The sequence below is a fragment of the Elephantulus edwardii genome, unplaced genomic scaffold (genome assembly GCF_000299155.1).
Source record: "Elephantulus edwardii isolate Elephantulus edwardi_28Jun2011 unplaced genomic scaffold, EleEdw1.0 scaffold00304, whole genome shotgun sequence".
Lineage (NCBI taxonomy): Eukaryota > Metazoa > Chordata > Mammalia > Macroscelidea > Macroscelididae > Elephantulus > Elephantulus edwardii.
In genome coordinates, this window is record NW_006400054.1 from 2,612,546 (window position 1) to 2,637,121 (window position 24,576).

General features: G+C 54.7%; 1 protein-coding gene across 1 annotated transcript in view; it reads right to left on the reverse strand.

The window, feature by feature from the left end:
* RBM19 (RNA binding motif protein 19) overlaps positions 1 to 24,576 on the reverse strand; it is a 103,291-nt gene that overhangs the window by 45,630 nt on the left and 33,085 nt on the right. The window contains 4 exon segments of the mRNA XM_006903652.1: positions 17,537 to 17,653; positions 19,139 to 19,194; positions 21,198 to 21,277; positions 23,283 to 23,343. Coding sequence (XP_006903714.1) covers positions 17,537 to 17,653; positions 19,139 to 19,194; positions 21,198 to 21,277; positions 23,283 to 23,343 — 314 coding nt within the window.

Consider the following 24,576-nt stretch of genomic DNA (forward strand, 5'->3'; position numbering starts at 1 on the left):
CTAGCATGTGCCCGCTACTTCGAGAAATGACGGACTCAGGGTCAAACTCAGGAATGCAAAAATAAAGACACACACCTCCCCCACGCCATCCCACCCCCAACCCAGAGACAACCTCTCGGCATAGTCCCAGCTCAGGAAACACTGCCATCCTCAAATTTCACTCTGTTTTCCAATGCTGTTGTTTTGTGACCCATGTCACATACGGCCACCCCTCCTCCAGCTGGCTTCACTGCACACGAGAGGCTCGTGTGGGGTGCCGATCTAATGGGTTCGGGGAGACAGGAGGGAGCACCGGAACGCTTATTGTCTCAGATTCCCCACCTGGCCCCGATAATGACTTTTCTCAACCAAGTTTCTTTGGCGGCCGCAGCTGCACAAGAAAGTGATAAAACTCAGAGACAGGTACAGTTGCCATGATACGGCCGCGGTGGTAATTTACCCACGCGCTCCCGCTCCCTTGGAATAATTTAACAGGCTGCCGTGGGAGGGGAGGACAGAGGACCGGCGTGGTGCGGCTCCATGCTCCCGCCTCCAAAAAATAATCTATGCTCCCAGAGTTCAGGGGAGGCACCTGGTTGGGGGGCTGGAAGACGGACAGTTTTTTGTTATGTTTTTAAATCAGGACCTAGGTGGGCAGGCCAGGTAAGGAGAGAAAGCAGTGAATTAGAAAAGCTGTGGGAAAAGCAACTTTGAACGCCTCTTCCTCTGGCCTCCGAGTACATTTCCTTTTGTATCTAGAGCCTGGGACATCCTTTTTCCAAGCAAGTTGAAAAAAACCCCAACCCCCCTGTCTTTGGCTGGCTGTCTGCCTGGTATGAACTGTGCCCTCAGCAGCTCAAAGGTGTGCTAAGTTCTGACTACGATCTGTGGGAACATGATCTTGCTTGGAAATGGGGTCTCTTTATCAGTTACTATGAGGTCATACGGGAGCAGGGGGTCCTAATCTCATACTATGCTGCTCTGGGGTTATGTAATCACTTTCTGTGGTGGGATCTGATGTCATCAGCCGACTGGCTCTCAAGGAAGCAACAGCCTTCCGCAGGCTGCAGCTCTGCTCCTGTCGGGGGCCTCCCCTGGGGTGTGGCCTGCACCACCTTGTCTCTTGTTGTTGTGCCATCGAGTTGCTTGCGACTAATAGCGACCCTATGTACAAGAGCCCTAAACGCCGTTCTATCCTGTGCCAACCTAGCCATCTCAAACACACTCATTCCCACCATTCCACTCACAGAATCGATCCATCTCATCGAGGGTCTTCCTCTCCTGAGCCGCCCCTCCACTCTCCCAAACATGATGTCCTTCTCCAAGGACCAGTCCCTCCTTGCAACATGCCCATAGTATGTCAGACAAAGCTTCAGAATCCTTGACTCCAAGGAGCAGCCTGGCTTCACCCTCTCCTTGTCTCTTACAAGAGAAAAAAAGGGGAGAGAAGCGAGCAGAGAAGAGGGATATTAGGATAAGCAAGAAACAAGAGCTGAGAGCAGAGCACATCCTTTCAGCCCGGGGTCCCTGCAATGAGAACCTCCTAGGCCCAGGGGAAGAGGCTCTGGCGGCTCAGTGGTACGGAGCTGCTCTGCCAACACAAAGGTATGTGGTTTGATTGCAGCAGTTGCTCTACAGGAGAAAGATGGGCAATCTCCTCCCTTGCTACTTACTGCCTCTGAAAACCTGCTGTAGGGTCAGCTATGGGTCAGTTCTGATTCGATGGTAAAACAGACCCAGAGAATGACTGATGCCCAGACATGTGGCATCTCCCAGGGAAACCAGACCCACAGACGCTGAAAGGAGACAAGGACCTTCCCTCAGGGTTGCAAAGATGGCTCTGCCTGAGAACTGGAGCCCTAACTTCAGACGTCTAGCCACTTGCTAGAAGAGTAAATACGTTTATTAAAGCTGCTTAGTCATGGTCTTTCTGTTACAGAGAACTCAGAGCCTCCAAAAAGATGCATTTCCACAACCTGCTCTCCTTGCCTCTGAACTAGGGAAATGGAGCAAAATGGATGGCGAAACAATGACAATCACAGCAGCAACGTGCAGGGTGCTGTATTCTGTGGGACATGAGGGTTAAAGCCAGCCAGGTCATTGAGGGCAGAAGAACTTAATACTCTAGCTTCTTTATTATTTTAATACTTGATACTTTTTAAGAGATTGGTAAAAAGGGGGGAAGGGCAAGATAAAATGAGAGCTTTAAAAGTTTATCACTCATGGATTGGCCGTTTTGAAATTGCCTGGAGTGCAAGCTGAGATTGAGCCAAGAAGTCAGTGCACGCTGGGTCACAGCAGAAGCCTGTCACTGTTGGGAAGGGAGCCACACATACTGGATGAAGGCACATGGAATCCAGGCACAACAGCCTGGAGTTGGAAGGAGCGTGCGCTCATGCTTTTTCTATGTCCCAGAGGGGGTGCACAGTTAAGCCCTTGATTACTAACTGAAAGGCTGTCAGTTCAAATCCAGCTAGGGGGCAAAAACTGAGCCACTGAAAAATCTCTCCGAATCAAGTAGATGTAGATATGACAAAGGATCTTTCTACAGATGGATTTAAATGTGCCGCAAATACACCCATGAACACAGCAGAACATGCAGGGGTTGGTTATGAGAACCTGTTAGCCATAACCAAAGACTCTGAGAGAATGAGTTGCTGGGCCTGGGGGTTCAGGACCACAGTCTTGGGGGACACCAAAGTCAAGTGGGGCCACATAGTCCACAGAGACAATGACTTACATCCTACTTCACTGACTGGTTAACTGGGGTCTTAAAGGTGTAGCCATCTAAGGGGCAATGACTGGTCTTTCTTTGCCTGGAGCAAAGAAGAGTGAAGGGAATCAAAGACACACGGAAAGACTCAGTCCATCAGTCCAAAGGACCAGAGGACCACAACAACCCAAGAGTCAATCCTCAGAAGTGAAGACTCAGATGGGGCCTGGTTGTCACAGCAACCAGTCTTGGAAGGGGCCACCACAGGAGGGCCTCGAAGAGTGGAAGAAAACCGCGGATAAAAATTCAAAACAATAATAAAGGACCAAGCTTACTGATGTAACAGGGGCTGGTGGAACCCAGGAGACTGACCGACAGACACCACCCGTCAACCTGGGACATAAGCACCTAACTTTTCTGCTTCTTGGCTGCCGACGGGACCATCACCGCGGAAGCTTCACTCCCCTGACCCCAGGGGCAGAGGTGAGAGCACACATCAGGTGGGGCAGTCAGGAGGAGGGAAGAGCTCAGGGATGTGTGAGGACCAGCCTGGGGTTCAGCACGTGGTCACCAACATGGAAACAATGAAAGGGGGCACCTTGCTCTGGGCCAGGTGGTCACAATGAACAGGGCTGTCACAGGCAGAGAGCCACACGGGTAAAACACCTGTAACACACGACACAGCCCCTCCAGTGACTGTCAGTCGCCCTTGAGAGGGCTCTGGTTCCTGGGGACAATACGTGTGGACAGTGCAGACCTGTGTCCCTCGGGGTTTCAGAAAGCGGTCACCAGGCTCATCTTCCGAGGTACCTATGGGGGGGGGTTCAAACCTCCTCTTTTGGTCCACAGTCCAGGGCACCCAGGGGCCCCTCTGGTGGCAGGATCACCCTCATTTACAAACACTGGGGGGTTTGCACCACCTCTAATGCTTCATCCACAGATGAGGTTCCTGTCCCACTCTGGAGAAAGGTGCGGAGGGGTGCACCCATAAAGATGGTAGGACTGGTATGGACAAGTCCAAGGGGGTGCCTCTACTCTGCCCTGCAGGAATCCACCTGTTGGCAGGAAGTTCGGTGTTGGCATGGTCTCTAGATACCCTGCTTCTCAACCTCAGCCCCGTTGACATCTGGGGCAGGGCAATTCTTTGCTGTGGGGCTGCTCTGGGCATTGTGGGATGCGCCCCCAGTTTCTATACTTTCCAAGCTCTGTCAACTCAAGTGACTCCAGACACTGCCCGAGGTCCCCCGGGGGCCACCCTGCACCAGGCTGAGGACCAAATGCTGGTCATGGTACTGCCACACCATCCAGGCAGGCACTCGGTGGCTGTGATACCAAGCCAAATCTCTACACCCAAACCTCTGAACTGAGAGCAACACACGGCAAGCAATGCTCCAGGACAGAAGAACGTGCTACTCTCGAGCTGTGATCTTTATGGACGAAACACTCGGTGGTGCCATCTGAGGCATGCAGTGCTGTGAGGCGGAGGGCCGAGCATCTCGAATCCACCGGGGGTTCGGCAGAAGAAAAGACGGGCTGCCTCCAGTTAAGATTTACAGCCTGGGAAAACTGACGGATGATTCCTGGGAGCAGGGCTCGACTCGAAGGCAGTGAGGTTAATCTTTACAGACGTGGATTACCCTCCTTCTCCCATGGGGAAGCTGGAGGGTTTGAACTGTTGGCCTTTCACCTAGCAGCTGAGCATCATCCAGCCACTGTCCTACCGGGGCTGCTTCTGGTGATGGCAGGCAAGAGAAGCTTACGGGGGTGCAGTCAGGGTGCCTCTGAAACACCTAGGTCAGATCTGATGACTGTAGCTGAAGCCAGAATGGAGAGATGCTTGGGTTCCCTCTCAAGGGTTCTGAGGAGGTCTAGGGACAGTTCCAAAAGGGATGGCACAACATCCTGTGTCGCCCACATAGGGGACAGAACACTGTCACTGTCGTTAGGCATTGTCGAGTTGAGCAAAACTCAGAGACCCTGTGAACAACAGATCTGAGCCGGTCCCGTCCTGGGCCGTCCTCACTGTCTCTGCCGGCGCCCCTCCGGTCCTCACTTTCCACCAGGAGTGAGCTTGCAGCTCCAACATCAAACATCTGCTTCCTGCTGTTGCTGCTGTTGTTTTAGTTTACTTTCTTTTTAAAAAGAATATTGAAAGAAAAGAAGGCATTTTTAACCGCTTAGGTAAAAAAGGCAGGGAACACAAAGCATTATTTATCCTCTTGCCTGTCCGCGGCGTGCGTGGAAAGAGACACGCGTTGAACGATTTATGTTTCGGGTCCAGAAGCCTCTTCAGGAGACGAGGGGAGGGGGCTAGACACCTCTTCCAGAAAGGAGGGGAGCGGGACGGATCAGAACGCTCGGCTCTCCGACGCCCGGCTGCGTCCCGGCTCCAGCTCTGACCTCCCATCCCCAGACCCCATATATCCACCTCTGGTGCTGCAGGGTGGCGGGCACCCCGGGTGTGGTAACCCGCTAATTTAATCACTGGGCCCCCGCACGGTGGTGTGGATGGACCCTCTATCCTTCCCTGATTACTTGCAGCCCATAACCATATACAACCAATGAACCAGAACATGACCAGCGACGGGTGTCCCATTGGGCCGCCTTCTCTGGTGGGAGTCAAAGGTACTCTTGATAACGGGGTACATGGGGCTGAGCCTGCGGGGCTGCGGCCACATGCTCCCTTCCCCTGCGCCCCTCCTGGTTCCCCCCTTCTCCTGGGGTGGTGGGGGTGCCCCCTCGCATTATTCAGCGCACTGCCAAGGATGTCCTCGGCCAATCGGAGGCGATGGCAGCCGCTCGCACCTTGCTGACAGATGCTGTCAAAACACTGGCACGACCTGCGGCTCGGTAATAACTCGAAAATGAGACACAAATGAGTGACTCTGGGTGAGCGGGGAGGGATGCACCTCCTCCTCAGATCTGGGGCGCTGCAGGACGCTTGGGAACACTGGACACAGCAGGTTCTCCCCGTCCACCCTGAAAAGAGGCCTGGGGGGGGGGCGGGGGGGGGCTGCAGAAGCATCGGAATCTCCTCCCAAAGGGATGCTGCACGTCTGCTAACAGGCCGCTGGCGTCTTAAGTGGGAACAGCACATGAAGGTACTCGCTGTCCGTGAGTGTGGGGGTGGGGGACACAAAAGGCACAGTGGCGCAGTGGTCAAAGCAGTCACCTGCCAACTGGAAGGTCAGCCGTTTGAGTCCAGCAGCCACTCTCAGGAGAGAGATGAGGCTGTTGGCTTCCACGAGGGTTGCAGGCTCAGTAACGCTGCCGGGTGGTTCTGGTCCGTCCTGCAGGGTTGTTGCGAGCGGGGATCACTCAGTGGCAGTGGGTCAGCTCCGACTCAGTGACTCCAGGCACCCCGGAACCACTGCTCAGCCCGGCGCCAGCCTCGCTTCACTGCTGTTTCAGCCCATTGATTGTAGTCACCTCACCAAGGGCTGGCCCTCAGCTTCACCAAGTACGACGCTCTACCCCAGGAATGGGCTCCCCCAGATAAGGTACCCCGAGCATGTGAAACGACGCCAGGAACCCCCGAGAGAGAGACGGAACGTGGGGTCCCTCCCCTCTGCCCGCTGTCGAGCTGCAGGCTGTTTTAATTCTGTGGGGAGATTCTTCTCCAGAAACACTGGGGTTGTCTCTCCCCTGGGAAAGCCAACGTTAACATAACTTACCGAGAAAAGCGCAAACTGAGCCCCAGGGAGTGCAGAGCGTGTGGCCAGCACCTTCTAGGTTTTGCCAAGGATGCAGGGGGCTTGGGGAGTGGCCTGCAGGGAGCTAGGCTCGGCTTCTAGCTCTTTCTCCTTGAGGATCATTCTGCCTTTCAAGGCAGGGCCCGAGGATGCCAGAAAGGGTGGAAAGCCGGAAGGGCTGCTAGAAGCCCCACATTAACTATTCAGGGGTGAAGCTACTACTTGGCTCCCTCAGGTGAGGTGGAGGGGATAGTGGACAACGGGGCACCCCAAGGGCAGAGCAGACCAGCATCTTCTTATGGAGACAATTTCCCTTCTGGTTATACAGCTGCATCCACTCACAGTGAAAGAACAGGCAATGAAAAGCTCATCAGGGAGGCGATGGGTGGTCACATGGCGAAGGGCCTGGCTGCAAAGGGGAAGGGTGTGGGTTCAAGTCCACCCAGGGGAACCTCGAACAGAAGGCCTGGCGATCTGCTTGGGGAAAGTTACAGTGTCAAAAACGCTACGAGCTGTTCCACGCTGCACTGTCGTCACTCAGCATCCACCGGATGGAACTTTATTTTTTAAATAAAGTTTTATTTTATACCAATTTGCTTACAAAGTTCATATACTTTTTCACATAGATGTAACTTAAAAAAAAATGCATTCACCAGTCACGATTGCTATTTTACATGTAAAACAGCAATGGCCTTTTCCCTGCGTCCGTCTGTCTGTCTGCTCACTCAGTGACCGCCATGGTTTTACTATTTTGACTCTTGCTCCCTTCACTTGGCTACTGCACCCCGACTCCCTCTCCGGGGACACTCTTTGTAACTGTGCTGCCATCTTCCTGGGGTGACACAGGACGTGGGGCTCTGTCCCCTCGGACCAGATGGACGCTCAGAACGCTTCCAACTCATCTTGCAAGCAGAGCCCTGTACCGACGAGCCTCGTAGGTAAATGCATAAAAGTTGGACCAATTTTCCAATTGTTTTTAAGACAGGACTGGAGCAAAATAATGACTAGATCAAAGAGTAGGGACATTTTCTCAAGTGACAAGATGTGTACTATTTTGCTGTGGTCGTACTGCCAGTGTAACAATTTAAAATGGAAAAGAAAACATTAGGGGTTTGTTCTATTTAAAATCAGTCAAATGACAGACAATTCAGCCCCGTCAGAGCTTGAGCTACGTTTCAAGTGCTCGACGGCTCCACGGGGCTCAGGGCTACGTCCTGGTTATTTCCGATGTAGACTATTCCTACCACTGCAGCAAGTTCTCCTGGTATCCCACCGCCCCATGACTGGATTGAGCAGGGCACGCGACTGGCACTGGCATGCCACCTTCCCCCACCTGGCACCACCTTTTTCATTCATGTACTTTCTTCCTCCTACTACAAGTTGAGATTTCTCAAACTTCCCAGCAATGTACCGTATCCGGCAGGGCAGGGAAGAGGAAATACACACTCCTGTGGACCCAGCATGCTACATGTCTGTACCGTTCACCAAAAAAGGCGGCAGTCCGAACCCACTTGCTGTTTTAAGGGAGAGAGATGGACAAAAATGGCAAAGAGGAAGTGCTGAGGGTTGAATCGGGTCCTCCTAAACAATGTGTTTTCATTATAATCCCGTTTGGGAATAGGCCGTCTTTGAGATGTCGATGAGGCAGGATTAGGGTTAGGTGTATCTTGACTGAATCTCTCCCCAGACATGAAGGAGAAGAACAAGCAAGTGCAGAAACAGATGCAAGAAGACTGAAGGCAAACCACAGAGACCGCTAAGGAATCGAGACAGGGGGGAAAAGCCATGACCTTTTCCCAGGGATGACATGGAGAGACCCTCCCCAGAGCCTTCAGCCTCAATGTGTGCCTCCCGCCTCCTAAAGTGTGAGAAAAGAACTGTCGATTTCTCAAGTACATCTATTTGTAGTATTTCTTCAGCACGAGATAAGCAAGATGGGAGGTATCAGCATTATACCCATTAACCAGCTGTGAAAACTGAGGCGCAGAGAGATGATGGACTTGCCCTGGACCACAAAGCCAGGAGAAGTTGAGATGGAGCTCAAAGCTGGGGCTGCCCAGCCGTGTCCAGCCAGATGAGGATGTCTGGCGGAAGCTGACCATGGAGCCCAGCTCTGGCCAAAGGGCCTTGCAGGAGGTCACGGGGGTTCGTCCTTGTGGGTCTGGGACGATGAGAGCCACGGTAGGACAGCCACAGCCCACGTGCTCCTTGAGCCTTCTGGACACTGGACAAGTCAGTTCCCAAGCCTGCCCTTCTGGTCACAAAACAGGAGGGTCCCCCAGGGAGGTGGCACACACTGAAATCAACACAGGCTCCAGTAGGCAGGAATCCCCAGTAACCAAGCTGCCCATGCCGCTGTCATAACTGCTGTTCATAATGACGACCCGGCCCACCAGCGCTGAATCACCCTCCTGATCAGCAAAGTTCAATTACCCTCCACTGAGTTCCAATGTTAAGTATAGTCTATTATATTCTAATTCCTGGCCAGCCACTGTCTCAACGGTAATTCTCTATTAACCGAGACGGGCAGGCCTTCCATGAAGACACGTCGCTCAGCTCAGACAGGAGAGGGGTACACCAACCGCCCTCGGAGATTCCGAGGGCTCGGTTCTAGATCACGGCAGTGAAGCAAACCTCACTAGAAAGCAATCACAGGACTCAATGGTTTCGCAGCGCATCCCAAAGTTAGGTCAGAACTAGTCTGTGGTCTAGCAGGCATGCAACAAGCACACGGGAGAGTGTAAAAGATGGTGAGGATGATAAAAATCTCACACGATTCCCACTTTGAGCCCCATTTCCCCCATCTGTAGAATGCACGGCGACTCCCGTGGAGAAAAGAAATAATGGAGGCTACTGAATTGATGTCTTTAGATTGCTGGAGAAGAGAACTGAGTATCCCATGGGCTGGTCTGCCCTGGAGGAAGCAGAAGCAAGGTGCTCCTGAGAGGTGAGGAAGGTGAACCTTCATCGTCTATTCTGTGGGCATGCTGTCAGGAGAGACCAGTCCCTGGACAAGGACATCAGGCTGAGAAAGGAAGAGGGCTGGTTACAGGGAGGAAGACCTCTTGTTTTAATCCAAATGAGACGGATTGCCACGGTGGCTGTGACAACGGGCTCAAGCGTGTTAGAGGCCAAGAGGACGGAGCAGGATTTAGAATTCTGGTCTCCACGACTCTGAGGAAACGCACTGCAGGTGTTTTAAGCCTCTGTGTTTGGAGTGCTTTGTTACAGCAGCCACAAGCCTCTCATACACTCTCCCAGGCATATTTCACAGGGGAAAAGTAGGACAATGCAAAGAAAGGTGGCGCTTTTCAATGTAAATAGACCCAAAGCCATCATCCACATTGTGTGCTGGGCCACAGATGTGTGAAATACACAGAGGATGACTTAGGAGGGGCCGGAGTGAGCAAGAGTGAGCGTTCGCTAGATGCATACTCGGGGTTGGGTGCCGTGGAGGGATTCTGACACACAGCAATCCCATGTGGCAGAGGCTAATGAGAAGGGGTCGTCAATAAGGTATGAACGATGGCTATTAGGTTGATGGATATCAAACTTGCAAGACTAAGAGTGTCAGAGACAAAAGGCAGATCCTCAAGGAGATGGGCTGACTCAGGAGCTGCCCAACAGGTGTGGGGGCAGCGGAGACCGTGAGGCCGGCACTGGACTGAGCAGGACTTCATTCTGCAGTTAGGACATGTGACAGCAGCTCAGGGATCGGCAGGTGGCCATGCAGAGTCACAGCCGCCGTGAGGGGTCCTGGGAGCCCTGAGGATCCTGCTGTGGGCACGCTGATGTCAAAAGACCAGTGCTGGAGTCCGCAGCCCTGCCATGGGAGTGGATGCTGTCCTGTGCGGGAACTACGTCCACACACAAACTCCAACAGGAGCTCAATCGGCCAGAAAACAATGAAACGCTTTCTTCTCCCCAATTCCAGCACTAATCGGCGAACCATTTACCGACAGTAATTTCAGTTAACACTACAATATAATTTTAGGTGCTGTGGAGGCGAGTATGACTCATTGTGACCCCACGGACACCAGATCAGAACCCTGTCCTATCCTGTGCCATCCTCACAACCTCTGACACGCTCAAGGCCCTTGCCACAGTCTTTGTGTCACCCTATCTGATGGATGGTCTTCCTCTCTTTCACTCTCCTCCACCTTTCTAAGCGTGATGTCCCTCTCCAAGGAGTATAACCTTTCCTAACAACATGCCCAAAGCATGAGACAAAGCTTCGCCATCTATGCCTCCAAGGAACACTCTGGCTCTACCTTCTCCAAGATGTATCTGTTTGTTCCTTTAGCAGTCCCCAGTGGGATCTTCAGCACTCTTCTCCAACACCACAGTTCAAAGGCATCAATTCTTCTTCTGTCATCCTTATTCACTGTCCAGATCTCAGCTGTCTACATAGCTAGTGACTGAAAAGACCACGACCTGAATCAGGTGCACCTCAATCTTCAAACTGATATCATTACTCCTCAATAATTTGGAGAGATCCCTGACTGCGGACGCTCCCAGTGCAATACATCTCCTATCTCCTTGACTGCTGGTTCCCAGTGTATAATGCTAACTCTTTTTTTTTTAAGCGACATCGATGGCTTTATGGAACCACTAAGAGGTGCTGAAGGGGCTGTGGTGGCACAGTGCAAAAGCACTTGGCAGTCTGAACCCACCAGCTGTTCTGCGGGAGAGAGATGGGACGGTTTCTCTACTGTGGAGACGGACGGGCTTGGAAACCCTGAGGCCGTTCAGCTCTGACCTATCGGGTCCCTGTGAGTCAGGGTTGATTTCAACAGCCATAGGCAGACAGCACTGTGTAAAAAGGGGCGTCTGATGACGGCTTAGATCTACACAAGCCAGAGGTCTGACTGCGCTGAACTGCTGAGTTCTGCACGGTGCCCTGACTCATGCAACAGGCACTCCCTGCATTAGCATGACTGATGCGGAAACTCCAAAACAGACGACAGATCCAAACCCGGGGCTACAACGTTCTAATATTAGCGACAGCATTTGGAATCCAGCTTGAGCAAAACAGCCTCGTCCGTCATGTGAAAACGACACTGTTCGTTTGAACGTCATTGATTTTGAACTTTGTGTTTCTCCTGAAAATGTGCTTTGATGCTCGTGTCCTATAGAAGCCATCAGCATAATTTGTAAGTTTACTCTTGAGTTTTACAGTTTTTATATATTTAAGAAACATAATAAAAATACTGACATCAGTGCAAGGTTCCCATTTTTCTTGACATTTCACACCCACTGTCATCAAGTCGGGTGACTCACAGCGACCATGGAGGACAGACAGATGTCCCACCGGGTCTCTCAGGCTATAAATCCTAAGAGGAGGAGATTGCTCTATCTTTATCCCTCAGAGGGGCTGGTGAGCTCGAACTACCAACCTTTAGATTAGTAGCCAGGTTCTCTAGGCGCTATGCCACCAGGCTCTAAATTTCTTTAACAAGTTCCATGTGACGGCACCCTGGGATTTATTTGTCAATGCTCCCGTGGCACAGAAGGCCCCGCAGAGGGCATCGTCATGGACCTGAGCTCCTTCGTGTCAGCCCTTCTGGTGAGGACCAGAGAAGGCAGGTCATTTTCCCGAGAGTGTACAGCCAGCTAGCATGGTTGGGAAAGAACGCCCAGACCCCCGACTCCTGGGACAGACCTAGGGAGCCCAGACTTCCGACACACACGGAGTCCCCCACATGGCAGTTGGCTCAATGGCAACTGTATTTCTCCCTGGCTTCCAAGTACAGTTCTAGCACATTCCAGGAGGCCCAGGACGGAGTCACAATGGATACAAAATGGGCCATGAGAAATGCCAAGTTCATCTCAACATCACTGACCTTGTTCCTTACAGCAAACCAGAACCACTTGTTACACCTGCCATTCTACAGAGCCCCGGAGAGGCTGAGCAACCTGGGACCGCTGAACTGACAGAGAAAACCTCAAACTGCCCAGATGATTCTGACTCACAGCGACCCTGCAGGACAGAGCAGAACTGCCCCTCGTGCTCCAAGCCTGCCATCTTTACCGAAGCAGACTGCTCATCTTTCTCCCACAAAGGAGCTGGTGGACTTGAACCACTGGCCTTGTGGGCAGCAGCCCAGTGCTCAATTCAGTGCGTCAGTGAGGCTCCCTCGAGGACCACTTGTCCATTTTGCCCTGGGCGCAGGCAGTCCCTTCCCTCCCTGGTCGGTGTGCGCGTTTCTGTGAACCAGCCCCCGATCTCCCGGGAGACGTTCGGTAAATATTTGCTGAACTGACCGGTTCCTTCCTCTCTATCAGCAGCGTGCATGGCGAGGACTCCCGTTCCCATGGACGGTTCTGAGATGCATTCCAGACAGTCGCTGCTCCTGCTCAGAAATCAGGGGCTCCCTCGCTGCCTCTCAGCACCCAAGATGCTAGGAGATCTGCACCACAATTATCGGCTCCACCAATGAGGTACAGGCGGCCCGGCAGACAGGCCCAGACAAAGCCCAGAGACCTTGTAGCTGAAAAGGCCCTGAGTGGTGCAGAGGGAGGTGTGAATGCAAAGTGAGAGCAGACCCGGCTCTGCCAGAGACTGTGGGCAGGGAGAAGGTGGGTGCATCGTGCCACCCCCACCCCTCCTCCTGCTACCCCCCACCTCCCCACCCCCAGTGCTCACTCCCTGGCCTGGGCTTCTGTCCCTCATGCTGGAATGGGCCCAAGTGTGGGGGTGAAACAAATGTTTACTGCAACAAGACCATCATGTGTGGGAGATTCTAGCTCCAGGCGGGATGAAAATCTTAACTCCTAAAGGAAGATGGATCCTTGACTCTCAACAACCCACAGCTACCGACTGATGGGGCCCCGGTGTGTTCACAGAGCAGATGGCTCCGGAGGGCATGCTTGACCTGAATCTTCACAAAGCAGACCGGCAGGCCTTTCTTCCGTGGCACTGCTGGGCAGGTTCCAACCACCAACCCTTAGGTGAGTCATCAAGAGCAAAGGCCTCCCAACCGAGAACTACCCCTTTGGGGGGTGGGCACCCGCGGCCACTTAGCCATCACAGGTGCGGCTCCCAGGCCTGTGGCAGACATCACTAATCAATCAGGATGCTGTTCCGTGCAGAGCCTGAGCACAGCCTCACACTCCGGGGAAAGATTCTGGGTAGCCTCGACCAATGGGCGGGCTTGGAGGGTGGATGCTACCTGTTCACTGGTTCATTTGGCAAACAAGACTCTCAAAAGTCACCAACTGTCCACAGTCAAACAGCTGGCCTCCCCACCCCTACCTGAGGCGCCTGACATCTGGAAAATCTCACTGGCTCAGAGATAACGTGATCAGCTCTTTGCGTGAGCTGAGCCCGCTGGGGCTGAAGCTGTGACAGCCACTGACCGGTCTCTGGTGGACGTGTTTGTAGTCAGAGAACAGGAGGCGAAGGATCTGGAATAGGGCTGCTGTAAAGGGGGCCTAGAATGAAGGCTGAATCACCTGGAGTGCATCCTACCAAATCCACAGGGTCATGTCTCACCTCCACAGCACACCTTGTAGATGAGGCAGTGGTGGCTCAGGGGTGGAAGTCGTGATTCTCTGTGGGAGACGGGCTCGATTCCCAGCTAGGGAACCTCATGCACAGCCACCAACACAGTCTTTTGTGTTGCTGGGATGAACAATTTTCAAAGGGATTTCCCAATTACGGAAGACTAGGAAGAAAGACTTGGCAATCTACTTCTGAAGACCACCCAACAAAATCCCTGTGGATCCCAAGGATCTGATGAGCAAACTGTCCTGCTGTGTGCAGGGTGTCCGAGAACCGGGAGACCAGCACTCGGCCACCTCGGTGGTGATGGCAGCAGAGGCAGGTGGAAGCTAAGAGCTCTGCAGAGCGGTGCCAAGTGTACGCACACAGGAAGAGTCAAAAAGGCTCCCCTCTGTCCCCTGAATTTCCAGGGGAGAAGATGTGACGGGGAGTGTGAATCTGACTGGCACACGTTCGGGTTTACAGCCTGGAAGTCGCCTGACACATGAGCATTGGTTCCCCAGGGGGTGGGGAGGAGCAGGACACCCCAGGAATGGAGAGCGCATGGGGGTGGGGGTGTGTGCTAAGTAAATGCAGGTGACAGTGCCACCAGTGCCCGCTCCCATGGCACGGCGGTGCCGAGGGCAGCTTCAGGACATCCACAGCGGATGCCCCAAACCAGTCGGGCCCCACTGGAGTGTTCATTGCAACCTTTGGACACAGCAGCAAATTAACTAATCCACAGCTAGTAAATGCATCGACTCACTACAGCCTTTAACCGGGCCTGCTGTCCTTGACCCCTGTCCCACTCCCATAGTCAAGGCGAGACTTGAAGAGGAGGAGAGAGGTGAGGGACAAACGGACGCTGTCCAATGAGCCATTTGTGCCAGGTGCACTGGGGACAGGAAATGCAAGCCTTACAATTACAGCCCCCCAACATGTGCGGCGCTGTCACCATTCACAAGCGAGCAGATGGGTCACCTTCGAGGAAGAAAACCGTGCACACAAGAGGCTCAGGATGAAAGGAGACACTGCTCCGTCTGCAGCTGCCGGCCAGCCTGACTGAGGGCATGTCCACCGGCCTCCTGCCCACGGCTGACACTTCTGACCCTCAGTGACAGTCTCAGTGGCTGGGCTGGGGCTCCAGAGAGGGGTAAGCCAGCCTGGATGGGCTGCTGCAGAGCTGTGGGACCCTGGGCACACCCCAGATTTCCCTGAGCCCCCAGGCTGTATCTGGGTCAGAACCACATGGCTAGCAGGGTGGAGAAGGTTACCCCGAGGGAGGGCCGACCTGACAAGAGAATCAAGTCACGAGTCACGGTCAGGGGGGCAGTCAAGGCAGGCAGACTCAGAGACCCCCACGGGGCAGACCTGCCCCCCAAGAGCTCCACGGCCGTAATCTTTATGAAGGTGGCTGCTAGGTCTCAGCTCCAAAAGGAACAACTGTGGTGTCTGAACCACCAACTTTTCACATGTAACATCTCAGCACATTGCACCCCCAGGCGTCCTTCCACACACATGCACGCACACAAACGTAACCACATACACAAAATACAGGAGTAAGCGTAGAGAAAGGAGGAAAAGCTGCAGAGACCCTCTGAAGACTCTTCTCCTCCGACCATCCTGTCACTGCGCTAAGGACACAAACTGAGAGTCAGACCTGCTCCCTGGGTTCGAATTCTGGACAAATGATGGGTTTCACACTGCTGACCCAGCATAGTTAACTGCAAACTGCTTCTGGTGCATCATCACGTCTCACCCTTTCCACGGTCCTCAGGACAGCCACGCGGCGAGGGGGCTGGGAGCCGGCCAGTTGGGGAGCGGGGAGGATTTGGGCTGGATGGCGCAAAGCTGCGGGGAGCGGACCTCTAACAGTGCCGAGCGCAGAGCCTGGATGCGGTCTGTGTTGCTAAACACACTGAACAATAAATGTCCAGGCTTGTCACCGTAACATCGTAACACTACTGGCATCGGCTGCCGTGGCCCAGGTCCCCGACTCATGAGGACATCCAGGCACAGCAGAATCAGACCGTGTGACCCATAGGGTTTCCACTGACTGGTGTTTCTGAAGGGGCTCACCCACCAGGCCTTTCTTCCTCGTCTCTCCTAGTCGATGGTCTACTGAAACCTGCCCTGCAGTACATTCCTGCCACTGTTACCACCATCCCTTTCCGAGGGTGGATGGACCCTGAGGCCCAGAAGGCCGTGCGGAGGGGCAGGACCCTGCATCCTCACAGGCTGCTCCAGCTGCTCCCTGCACTGCCTTAGGGTAAATTCTGAGGACCACCTCACAGTAAGTGGACGCCCAGTGCTGGTCTGACCACGCTGGAGGACTGACACTTCGACCCCATACTCAAGGAGGACACACTGTCCCCTGACCCGGCTGGACACCTGCACACACCTGGTCCTGTGAGACGCCTGTGGGACAGTAGCTCCTTCTGGATACGTGACGGAGAGGAGGGGCAGCTAGAGGCTCAGGACCAAGGCTCTGCCCAGATGAACCTCGACTCAGACCCTGGCCACTGTGTGGTTCTGGGCCAGACCAAGCATCTCCCCCTTCTGGGGGCCTCGGGGTGACAGCATCACCCCCACCCTGAGCCTGCTGGGGCTTACAGATGACCATACAAGGTGAGGTGCTCAGCACAGACCCCGACCCCAACCAGCACTCGGGTCGAGCAGGAAGAACCTTCCAGAAGCCACAGATCCCGAGCCCGACCAGCACTCAGGTTGAGCAGGAAGAACCTTCCAGAAGCCACGCTGGCTCCCTATATCCTGAAACCTTCCCCTCACCACTGACTTCTGCCAGCCAGCGGCTTTGTCTGCCTGCCCGTGGGTCCATGGAACCAGCTTTGTCTTCCTGCGAAGGCTCACAGTGCCCCCTGCTGGCCGTGACTGGGCACTGCTCCCAGGAAGGTCCACGGCAAACCCACTACCCTCAAGTGGGTCCTGCCTGCCTCACAGGGACCCTCCAGGGGGGTTCAGAGGCCGCAAGTGGAAACGAGAGGAAAATGCCCATCTTTCTCCTGTAGAGATTTGAACCACCAGACTCGCAGCCTTTGGTGAGGAGCACATCCCCCTGCGGACCACGTCACTGGCGTTGCCCTCCTGGAAAGCTCAAGGCCTACAAACCCCCAGGAAGCAATTTTACTCTATCGCTTGGGGCTGAACACGGACAAGGGGTGAGTTTGAAGAGTCAACCTTTAGGTTAACAGCCAAGCACTTAATGGCTGCATCCCTAGGTTCTGCCACAGCAAGGTAAGCTCCAGGTGACTGGAACATGGGAAGACAGAATCACCAGTAGAGTTGGACCGAGGAGTGAATCCAGCAGGGCAGCAGGGCGCTGGCTCCTGCACCCAAAGAGAAGGGACAGGATGGAGGGGACCCTGCTCTCCTGTTCACTCAAGCACAGGCGGCCTGGCGCCGCGTGCACTTCTCTGCCTGATACTACAGGAAGCAGCCTCTTAGGTTACAAAGGCAGCAGCACAGACGACTTCCGAGAGGCCACCGGGACTTCCGAGAGGCCACCGGGACTTCCGAGAGGCCACCGGGACTTCCGAGAGGCCACCGGGCGGACAGCCTGCAGAGCAGCCAGCTGGGCCCAGAGGCTCCGTCCCGCGGTTTCAGCGCTCGCCCACCCGCCCGTGCCCGAGACAAGCCGGCGCGGCTCACCTGAAGAGCTCCCGGATCTCCCGGCTGTCAGCTTGGAAAGGGATGTTTCGAACCAGGATCTTGGAGGTTGTCTGTTTTCTAGCCACTTGTTTCTTTCTCGTGGATGTTGTGGCTGGCCTGAGGGGTGGAGAGAAGAGGGCACAGGTCAGCTGAGGTCCCAGATGCCAAGTGCACCCCTCTCTTACCTGGCACCCTTATGCTCACAAGGTGGATCCCCGGGGTTTGTATCCAAGGGCCTGGGACAGAAAGAGGCAGAAGCCTGTGTTCCCTTGGGAAATGTGGCTCACAAGCCTCTTTGCCCCAAAACAGCTGCACACATCCAGCCCACACACCTCACCCCTGGATGCTGCTGCCCTCCGTCTCATGGGTATCGGAGGCCTGGAAACAGAAGCCTCGTCCACAGTTCTGGGTGCTTTGCCACGCAGTGCTAGATGACGAACATGATCATGCTAGCACAATCAAGGAGCTCAAGTGCAACTGGTGGCAAGTGGTCCAGACTGGACACTCCAGACACCACAGGACGTTCTGCACTGCAGAGCGGCTCCAGGTGCAGGTTCCAGCCCCACTCCCAGGGGGGTCCCTGCTGACATCTGGGACTCAGGAAGGTTTCAGTGATTTATTGCTGAATGCAAGAATAACTGAGACCTGGCCAGAAGTGAGACGCTGCAAGGCAGACCTCCAGGAGGAAGCTCCCTGCTAAGGCCAACTGCAGGGAATGGCACGCACCCCCTCTTGTCAGTACACCTTTAGAGCAAAGGAATGGCCGACACCTCACAGCCCAGAGAGAGACTGCAGGGTTCAGGCCTCGATCCCCTTAAGTCTTCTGAGGACTGCCGACCCCAAGCCTTCCTCTCCTAAGAACGTCCTGTAGCGCACAGACCCCAAAAGGGTGAATGGCCCCAGAAAGGGTCTTTGTTGGATTCAAAGCACACACAGAGACAGTGGACCTGGAAGCTAGGGCGCCTCGAGACAATCATTAACCCAACTCGAGGATGGCATGGCTGGTGGTCCCCTTACCACCTGAGGCAGGTGGGTGGTGATGACGATGTGGTAATAACAGTCGGTGCTGGGTGCTGGCAGAAGCCCTGAGTTCACGCAGATGTACAAGCAAGTTGAGGTATTAGACAAACTATAGTCCGAAAGAGTAGGCCAGCGCTTCCAGGAAGCAGTCACAGGGCAAACTGGTCTGCTCCCATGGCTAACGCCTACCGAAACGACTGGGCATCTTTCAGATTAGTGGGAGGCTGGTCCCAGTGCCGCCGCCAAGCTCCAAGAAAGGCCACTAAGGCCAAAGCTTCCTCTGGCCTGTCCAAAGCACCAGCAGCCTGGGACACTTGCCAGGCTCATTTTATATGGTCAAGGTGAATGCCATCTGACTGTTTCCCCTGAATGTGACCCCTTTATCATAACAAAAGTCCACCAGAAGGGCTGCTGTCCAGCAGAGTAATGGGACAGAGCAACACGATGCCACCTGAATGAGGACGAGGGTCAGGCAGTAAGGACTGGGGCAGGGAGGACATGGGAAGGGCCATGTGACAGACAGCAGGGTGGCCAGTGAGAGGAGGGACCACGTCCAGGGTATAGGGAGGGACACACACTCACTTGATGGCTCTTTCTGAAATCCGTATTTCCAGCTTGTGGCTGTCCACGATTTGACCCTGTGGAGGATGACAGAACAGCTTGTCTCCGGTCCTCCGGGCATCACACTCACCCACCCACATCCTTGTCCTTCCTCAGAGCGGAGCCTTGTGGTCAGGCAGGAGCGGGAGACGGGGGAGAGGACGGGCTGTTCCAGGCTGGCTGGGCCCCAGGACAGGGAAATGGCTCAGGCCGAGGCAGGGCCGCAGCTGGTGGTCATGGAGACCCAGCCTCCAATGTTCCAGAGCCGTGATAGGGCCTTGACCTTCAGACCACGCAAAGGACCGAGAACTTTCCAGTGTTTGTCAGCATTTAAAGGCAAAGAAGTCTCCTGGGCCTGGCTGGCAGATCAGATTTGCTTTCGTTTGTGGCTGATTTTAAAACCAGCCTGAGTTGCAATTCAGAGTGGCATCAAAAACTGGGATCGACTCCCAGTCCCCAGAAACCAAACCAGTGAGTGAGCGCAGCCACCCTCAATTTCTACATCTCTGCAAGAAGACACCACAGACAGCTTTGTACATGCGATGCTGAGTGACTGTGCATGTGCACGCAAACAGCTACGTACAGGGATGTGACACTGGCGCGTGCACAGCGGGATCTTGTGGGGTCTTCAGTTACAGACAGCCTGTGAACCTTTGAGAGCTCGAGATGAATGAGGACCTGCCATCGAGGAAGGAAGCTGGACTCCCACACTCTCTCAAAATATAACGACGAAATCCACAACAAAATAGAAAACAGACGAGCTGAGGTCCAGCCTTTCCACGGGGCAAGCTTTTTGGACAGGGCAGGAGAGTCGTGGTCTTGGTCTGGTGAGGGTGGGCTGCCCGGTGCACTGACTCCCACTCCCTACCTGGCCCTCATGGGCATCTGTCTACACTCACTGGTGGAGGGTCCTGGAAAAGGGCTGATACACCTGGCTGCTAATCCAAAGGCTGGCGGTTTGAATTCTCCCCAGAGGCGCCTCAGAGGAAAGCCTGGTGACTTACTTCCAAAGATCAGCCCCTGGAGGCTCTATGGGCACGGCTCTTCCCTGACATGCAGGGGGCTCTGGAGTCGGGTCGGCCAGGGAACCACGACTCTCTGGGGTCGACCAGGGAACCATGACTCTTTTCTCCCAGATCTCTGAGCAGCTGAACCCAGCCAATTCATCCAAACCCAGTCTGGAAGTGTATGGGGCACAGCTGCTGCCCCAGGAGGGTTCTGGCTATAAGCTCAGTGGAGGCTGACTATCAGGCCTCTTTTCCATGGTGCAGCCAGGTGAAGTATGTAAAGTACTGGGCTGCTAACCAAAAGGTCGGCAGTTCCAATCCACCAGTTTGTTGGTGGGAGAAAAATGGGCCGGCCGTCTCCTCCAGAAGGATTTACAGCCTCAGAAACCCCACGGGGGGTCGCTGTTGAGTCAGTCAACTCGGTAGCAGTGGGTCTGCTGTTGGCACTGCTGGGTACATATGACAGCCAACCTTCAGGTCAGCATGTTAACTGTGAGTTCTGGCCAACAAAGTGCCAGGTGGCCCGTGAGCTGGGTGGAGAGGCCTTCGCTGACTGCATCATCTAACGCACTCACTTCCGCTTTCCCTGGTGTCACACCAACCCCACCACAGCTGGGCCCATTCCGACTCAGAGAGGCCCTGCAGGGCACAGCACAACTGCCCAGGGCGTTTCCAAGACTGCAGGGATCATGAAACTGGAACACTGCTCTCCTCTGGAGGGACTGCTGGGTTCGAACTGCCAGCCTCCGGGTTAGCAGGTAAACACGCAGCCAGTGCCGTGACACAGCTCCTTCCCAGGACAGCACCTGTTTACAGGTGTGCAGCCAGCAGCCTCCTCCACACCAGCAGTGACCACCGGTGGCTCACCTGAGCTCCCAGGGCCCTGATGCCCACTGCGGAACTGAACAGATGAGCCACCATGTCTCTGCGGTGGGCAGGGAGGGTCATGGTTCCTGGGCTGCAGGTGGTTGGGATGCCCCGCTGCCCGCCGCCCACCTCGTACAGGACCCCACTGCGCAGGGCAGGAGCTTTACCTGGAGCTGCCTGAGCGCCTTCTGGGCGTGCTCCGGCTTCCTGTACTCCACAAAGCCAAAGCCCATGGAAAGCAGCGCTCCTGGAAGACAGAGACAGGGCCAGCGGCGTGAGGGAGAGGGAGACGGGGGTACAGGCTCATGGTGAAGTGCAAGGGCGCCTGAGGAGCCTGGACCTCGGCGCTATGCTCCCCCCAGAGATGGACGCTCTTCTATTACACGTCATCTTGAAGAACCAGCCACCCAGGTGCCACAGCTGCCACCCGAGGCCCAGCTGATTGTTAATTAACAGATGACTGACACCCTAATTAACTTCGTAATGGAAGTTCGCCTCTGGGAGGGGGCGGGAGCTGCAGGGATGACCATGGCTGTGACGGACACTAAGCCCCCACGTCGTCGACAGCGCCCGCCCTGCCTCCACGCACGTGCTTAGCACGAGACGCATGCGAGAGTCCCCAGCTCTGCCCAACTCCACGTGGACCGCTGGCCTTCATCCACCCACAGCCGCTTCCGGAGTTCCAGGCAGAACGTTCAGAGCGAGTTCAGACAGCAAGGGGTGGCTAGAAAGTTTATTGCCCCCCCAAAAAAATTTCTTAAAAAACACCTCGTTTCTGACTTCTGTTGCTCCGTGTGTGTGTATGTGTAAATAAAAATAATGGGTGGGGGAGTGGGTGATGGGCTGTTTCACAAAGACTTAAAAAAACAAGTACCCCGAATTACTTCTTCAAAGGCAGTGGCAGCTCGGTGGTGGGGACCTGGTTCGATTCCCAGCCCAGGCACCTCATGTCTGCCAGTAGAAGTCTGTGTGTTTCTACGGGGCTGGGTTTTAGCAGAGTTTCCACACTAAGCTGGACGAGGAAGAAAGGCCTGGTGATCTACTTTCGCACAGCAGGCCATGAAAACCTACGGGCCACACGGTTTGAGCTTCATATGACGGCAGAGCCGGTATGTGACATCACCGTGATCTCTGGCCAACGTGACAACAGCTAACAGTATCACATCCTGCCTCTCTGACACAGGACCTGCAGTCCCCCTTCTCCCCAGCGTTTCACCCACGCTGGTCACATTTGCTCTGTATTACTTCTTGCAGCTGGACAAGAAGAAGATTGACTTCAGTCTAGTGGGCCCACACGGCACTCACGGCTCCACCTCTGTCTCGACGAGCAGCTCCCCTCCTTCCCTCCTTTACTGGTTTTAAGGCCTGTAATTCAGACTATGTGCTGGCACAGCCCTTCACAGGCCAGGGTTCCCCAGCCAAGAGTCCAAACCCGCCACTGGCAAGTCCATTCCGACTCACAGCAATCCTACGGGGCGAGCTGCTCCTGGGTCCTTAATGGAACTTCTTCACTCTGGGTTTGCAAAAGAACTTCTACTAACCTTCTTCTACTAAAGCCTTTGGATTTGCAAAAGAAATTCCACTAACTGTCCAAACACAGCATCGCAGGCCCCAGGAAGGGGGTGGGGTGGGTGCACATGGCACTGAGGGTTGGCAAGCAGTGCCACCCTGTGGTGACTTGACCACAAGACTTCCTCATGTTCAGAGGTTCTGAGATGCCACCCTTAGTGACCCTGTGATCAAGAGCTCGGAACCCTGCCCTCTCCTAGGCCATCCTCATGGTCTACATCCGGTTCAGATTCTTTGGACAAGGTGAAAAAAGGCGCAGGCACTGTCATTTCCTAGGAAGTGTCCAGAACACAGAGGGACTGGGAGGAGGACCCTTTGGCCATCAAATGGTGTCACCTCTGCCTGCCTCCTGTGTCCACTGGGTCCAGTGTCCAGGGTTGCAGGGACAGGGACCCTCTCAGACAAGTAAAGCAGGGATTTCGACAAAACAACGGCTTGGAAAAGGAGGGCAGGGAGGGTCACGAACATGAAGGATGCAATTGCTGTCACTGACACCACAATGTGACGTGAAGGACAGGGGAACCAAGTGCCCAGGTGGCGTACGCTCTGCTCTGTGTGGTCTCGACGACAAGAAAACAGACTCGAAGGACAAGCAAAAGTCTGGGAAGCAAAGACGCAGGCACCGGCCCTCCACACCCGCACTCCGCTCCGAGCTGCCTGCCTCCCAGCCCCGCGGACAATACCTGCTTTGCTCTTCTTCTTGGAGATGGAGCAGCTCTTCACCATTCCCACCTTGGAAAACACCTGCAAGAGAACAGCGCGGCCATCAGGTCAGCTGCCTTTCCCGACTCATCGGGCGCCTGAGGCCACGCCTCCTCCCCAGGGCACAGGGAGGCTGACTATGGGCCTCCGCCAAGGCCTGCCTGGGGCCTCACTCAACCCTCACAGCCGCCTACCAGTGACTGTTACCCACACTGTGGGGGGTTCAGATGGAAGAATCTCACGCAGGGTCCCCGAGCTAGGAAGTGCGGGAGCCGGGATCTGACCCGGGCATTTAGAGTCTCCAGCACCATGTGAGTCGGGGCCCTGACCAGACCTTAAGCTCCCCAGAACCCAAATCCACTGCCATGCAGCTGATGCTGACTCATAATGACCCAGTAAAGCAGACAAGGACTGCACCTCTGGGTTTCCACACCCGTAAATCTTTCTGGCTGCCGACTGCCACACAGCTCTCCCTTGAGGTGCGGCTGCTGACTTCGAACCTCGGACTTTCTGGTTAACATCCAAGGGCATTAACCACCATACCACCTAAGATCTTGGGTCTTAACCACCATATTACCAGGGATCTCTGGTCAGACCCTGTAGCCCCCAAATAGATCATACCACCTTGGGGTCCCTAAATGAATGATCTCAAAGTGCAGGATGATGGCCTAATTTTAAAGTAACGTGGCCAGCCCCTTGGAGTTCCCTGATGTGACAACTGGGCTGGCTGAGTGCTCCATTTAGAAGAAACTAGGGCACATGAAGTGGAGAGATTTACGAGGCTCACCCAAGTGAGGAGGTGCTGGTGTGCATCTGGAAACACAGACTCCTCTGAGCTCCGTTCTAACCTTTCTCACGGTCACTTATACGTAGACCTAGAGACTACACAGCTTAAGGCATTCTTAAGTCTCCCCTAGACCTCAGGCCTACGTCCTCCAAGCCCACACAGCACAGCGGTTCAATACAGAGCAGGCAGAGCTGCCGTGACTCAAGCTCTATTCATCGCCCCTGAGAACAACACCCGCCAAGAAGCCAAACCACAGTCGTGCAGTCAGTTCGGAGGCCTGGGGACCTCGTGTGTGCTGAGCGCGGCTGCTCCAGTGGACTTTCAGGGCCCTGACCTTTCGCAGCAGAGCACCAGGCCTCTCTTCTGGAAACCTAACTCCAAGTTACCCTTCTCCTTTCCCCCTGCCCCATCTCCTCTCCCCCTGCCCCTTCTCCTCTCCCCCTGTCCCATCTCCTCTGCCCCTGCCCCTTCTCCTCTCCCCCTGCCCC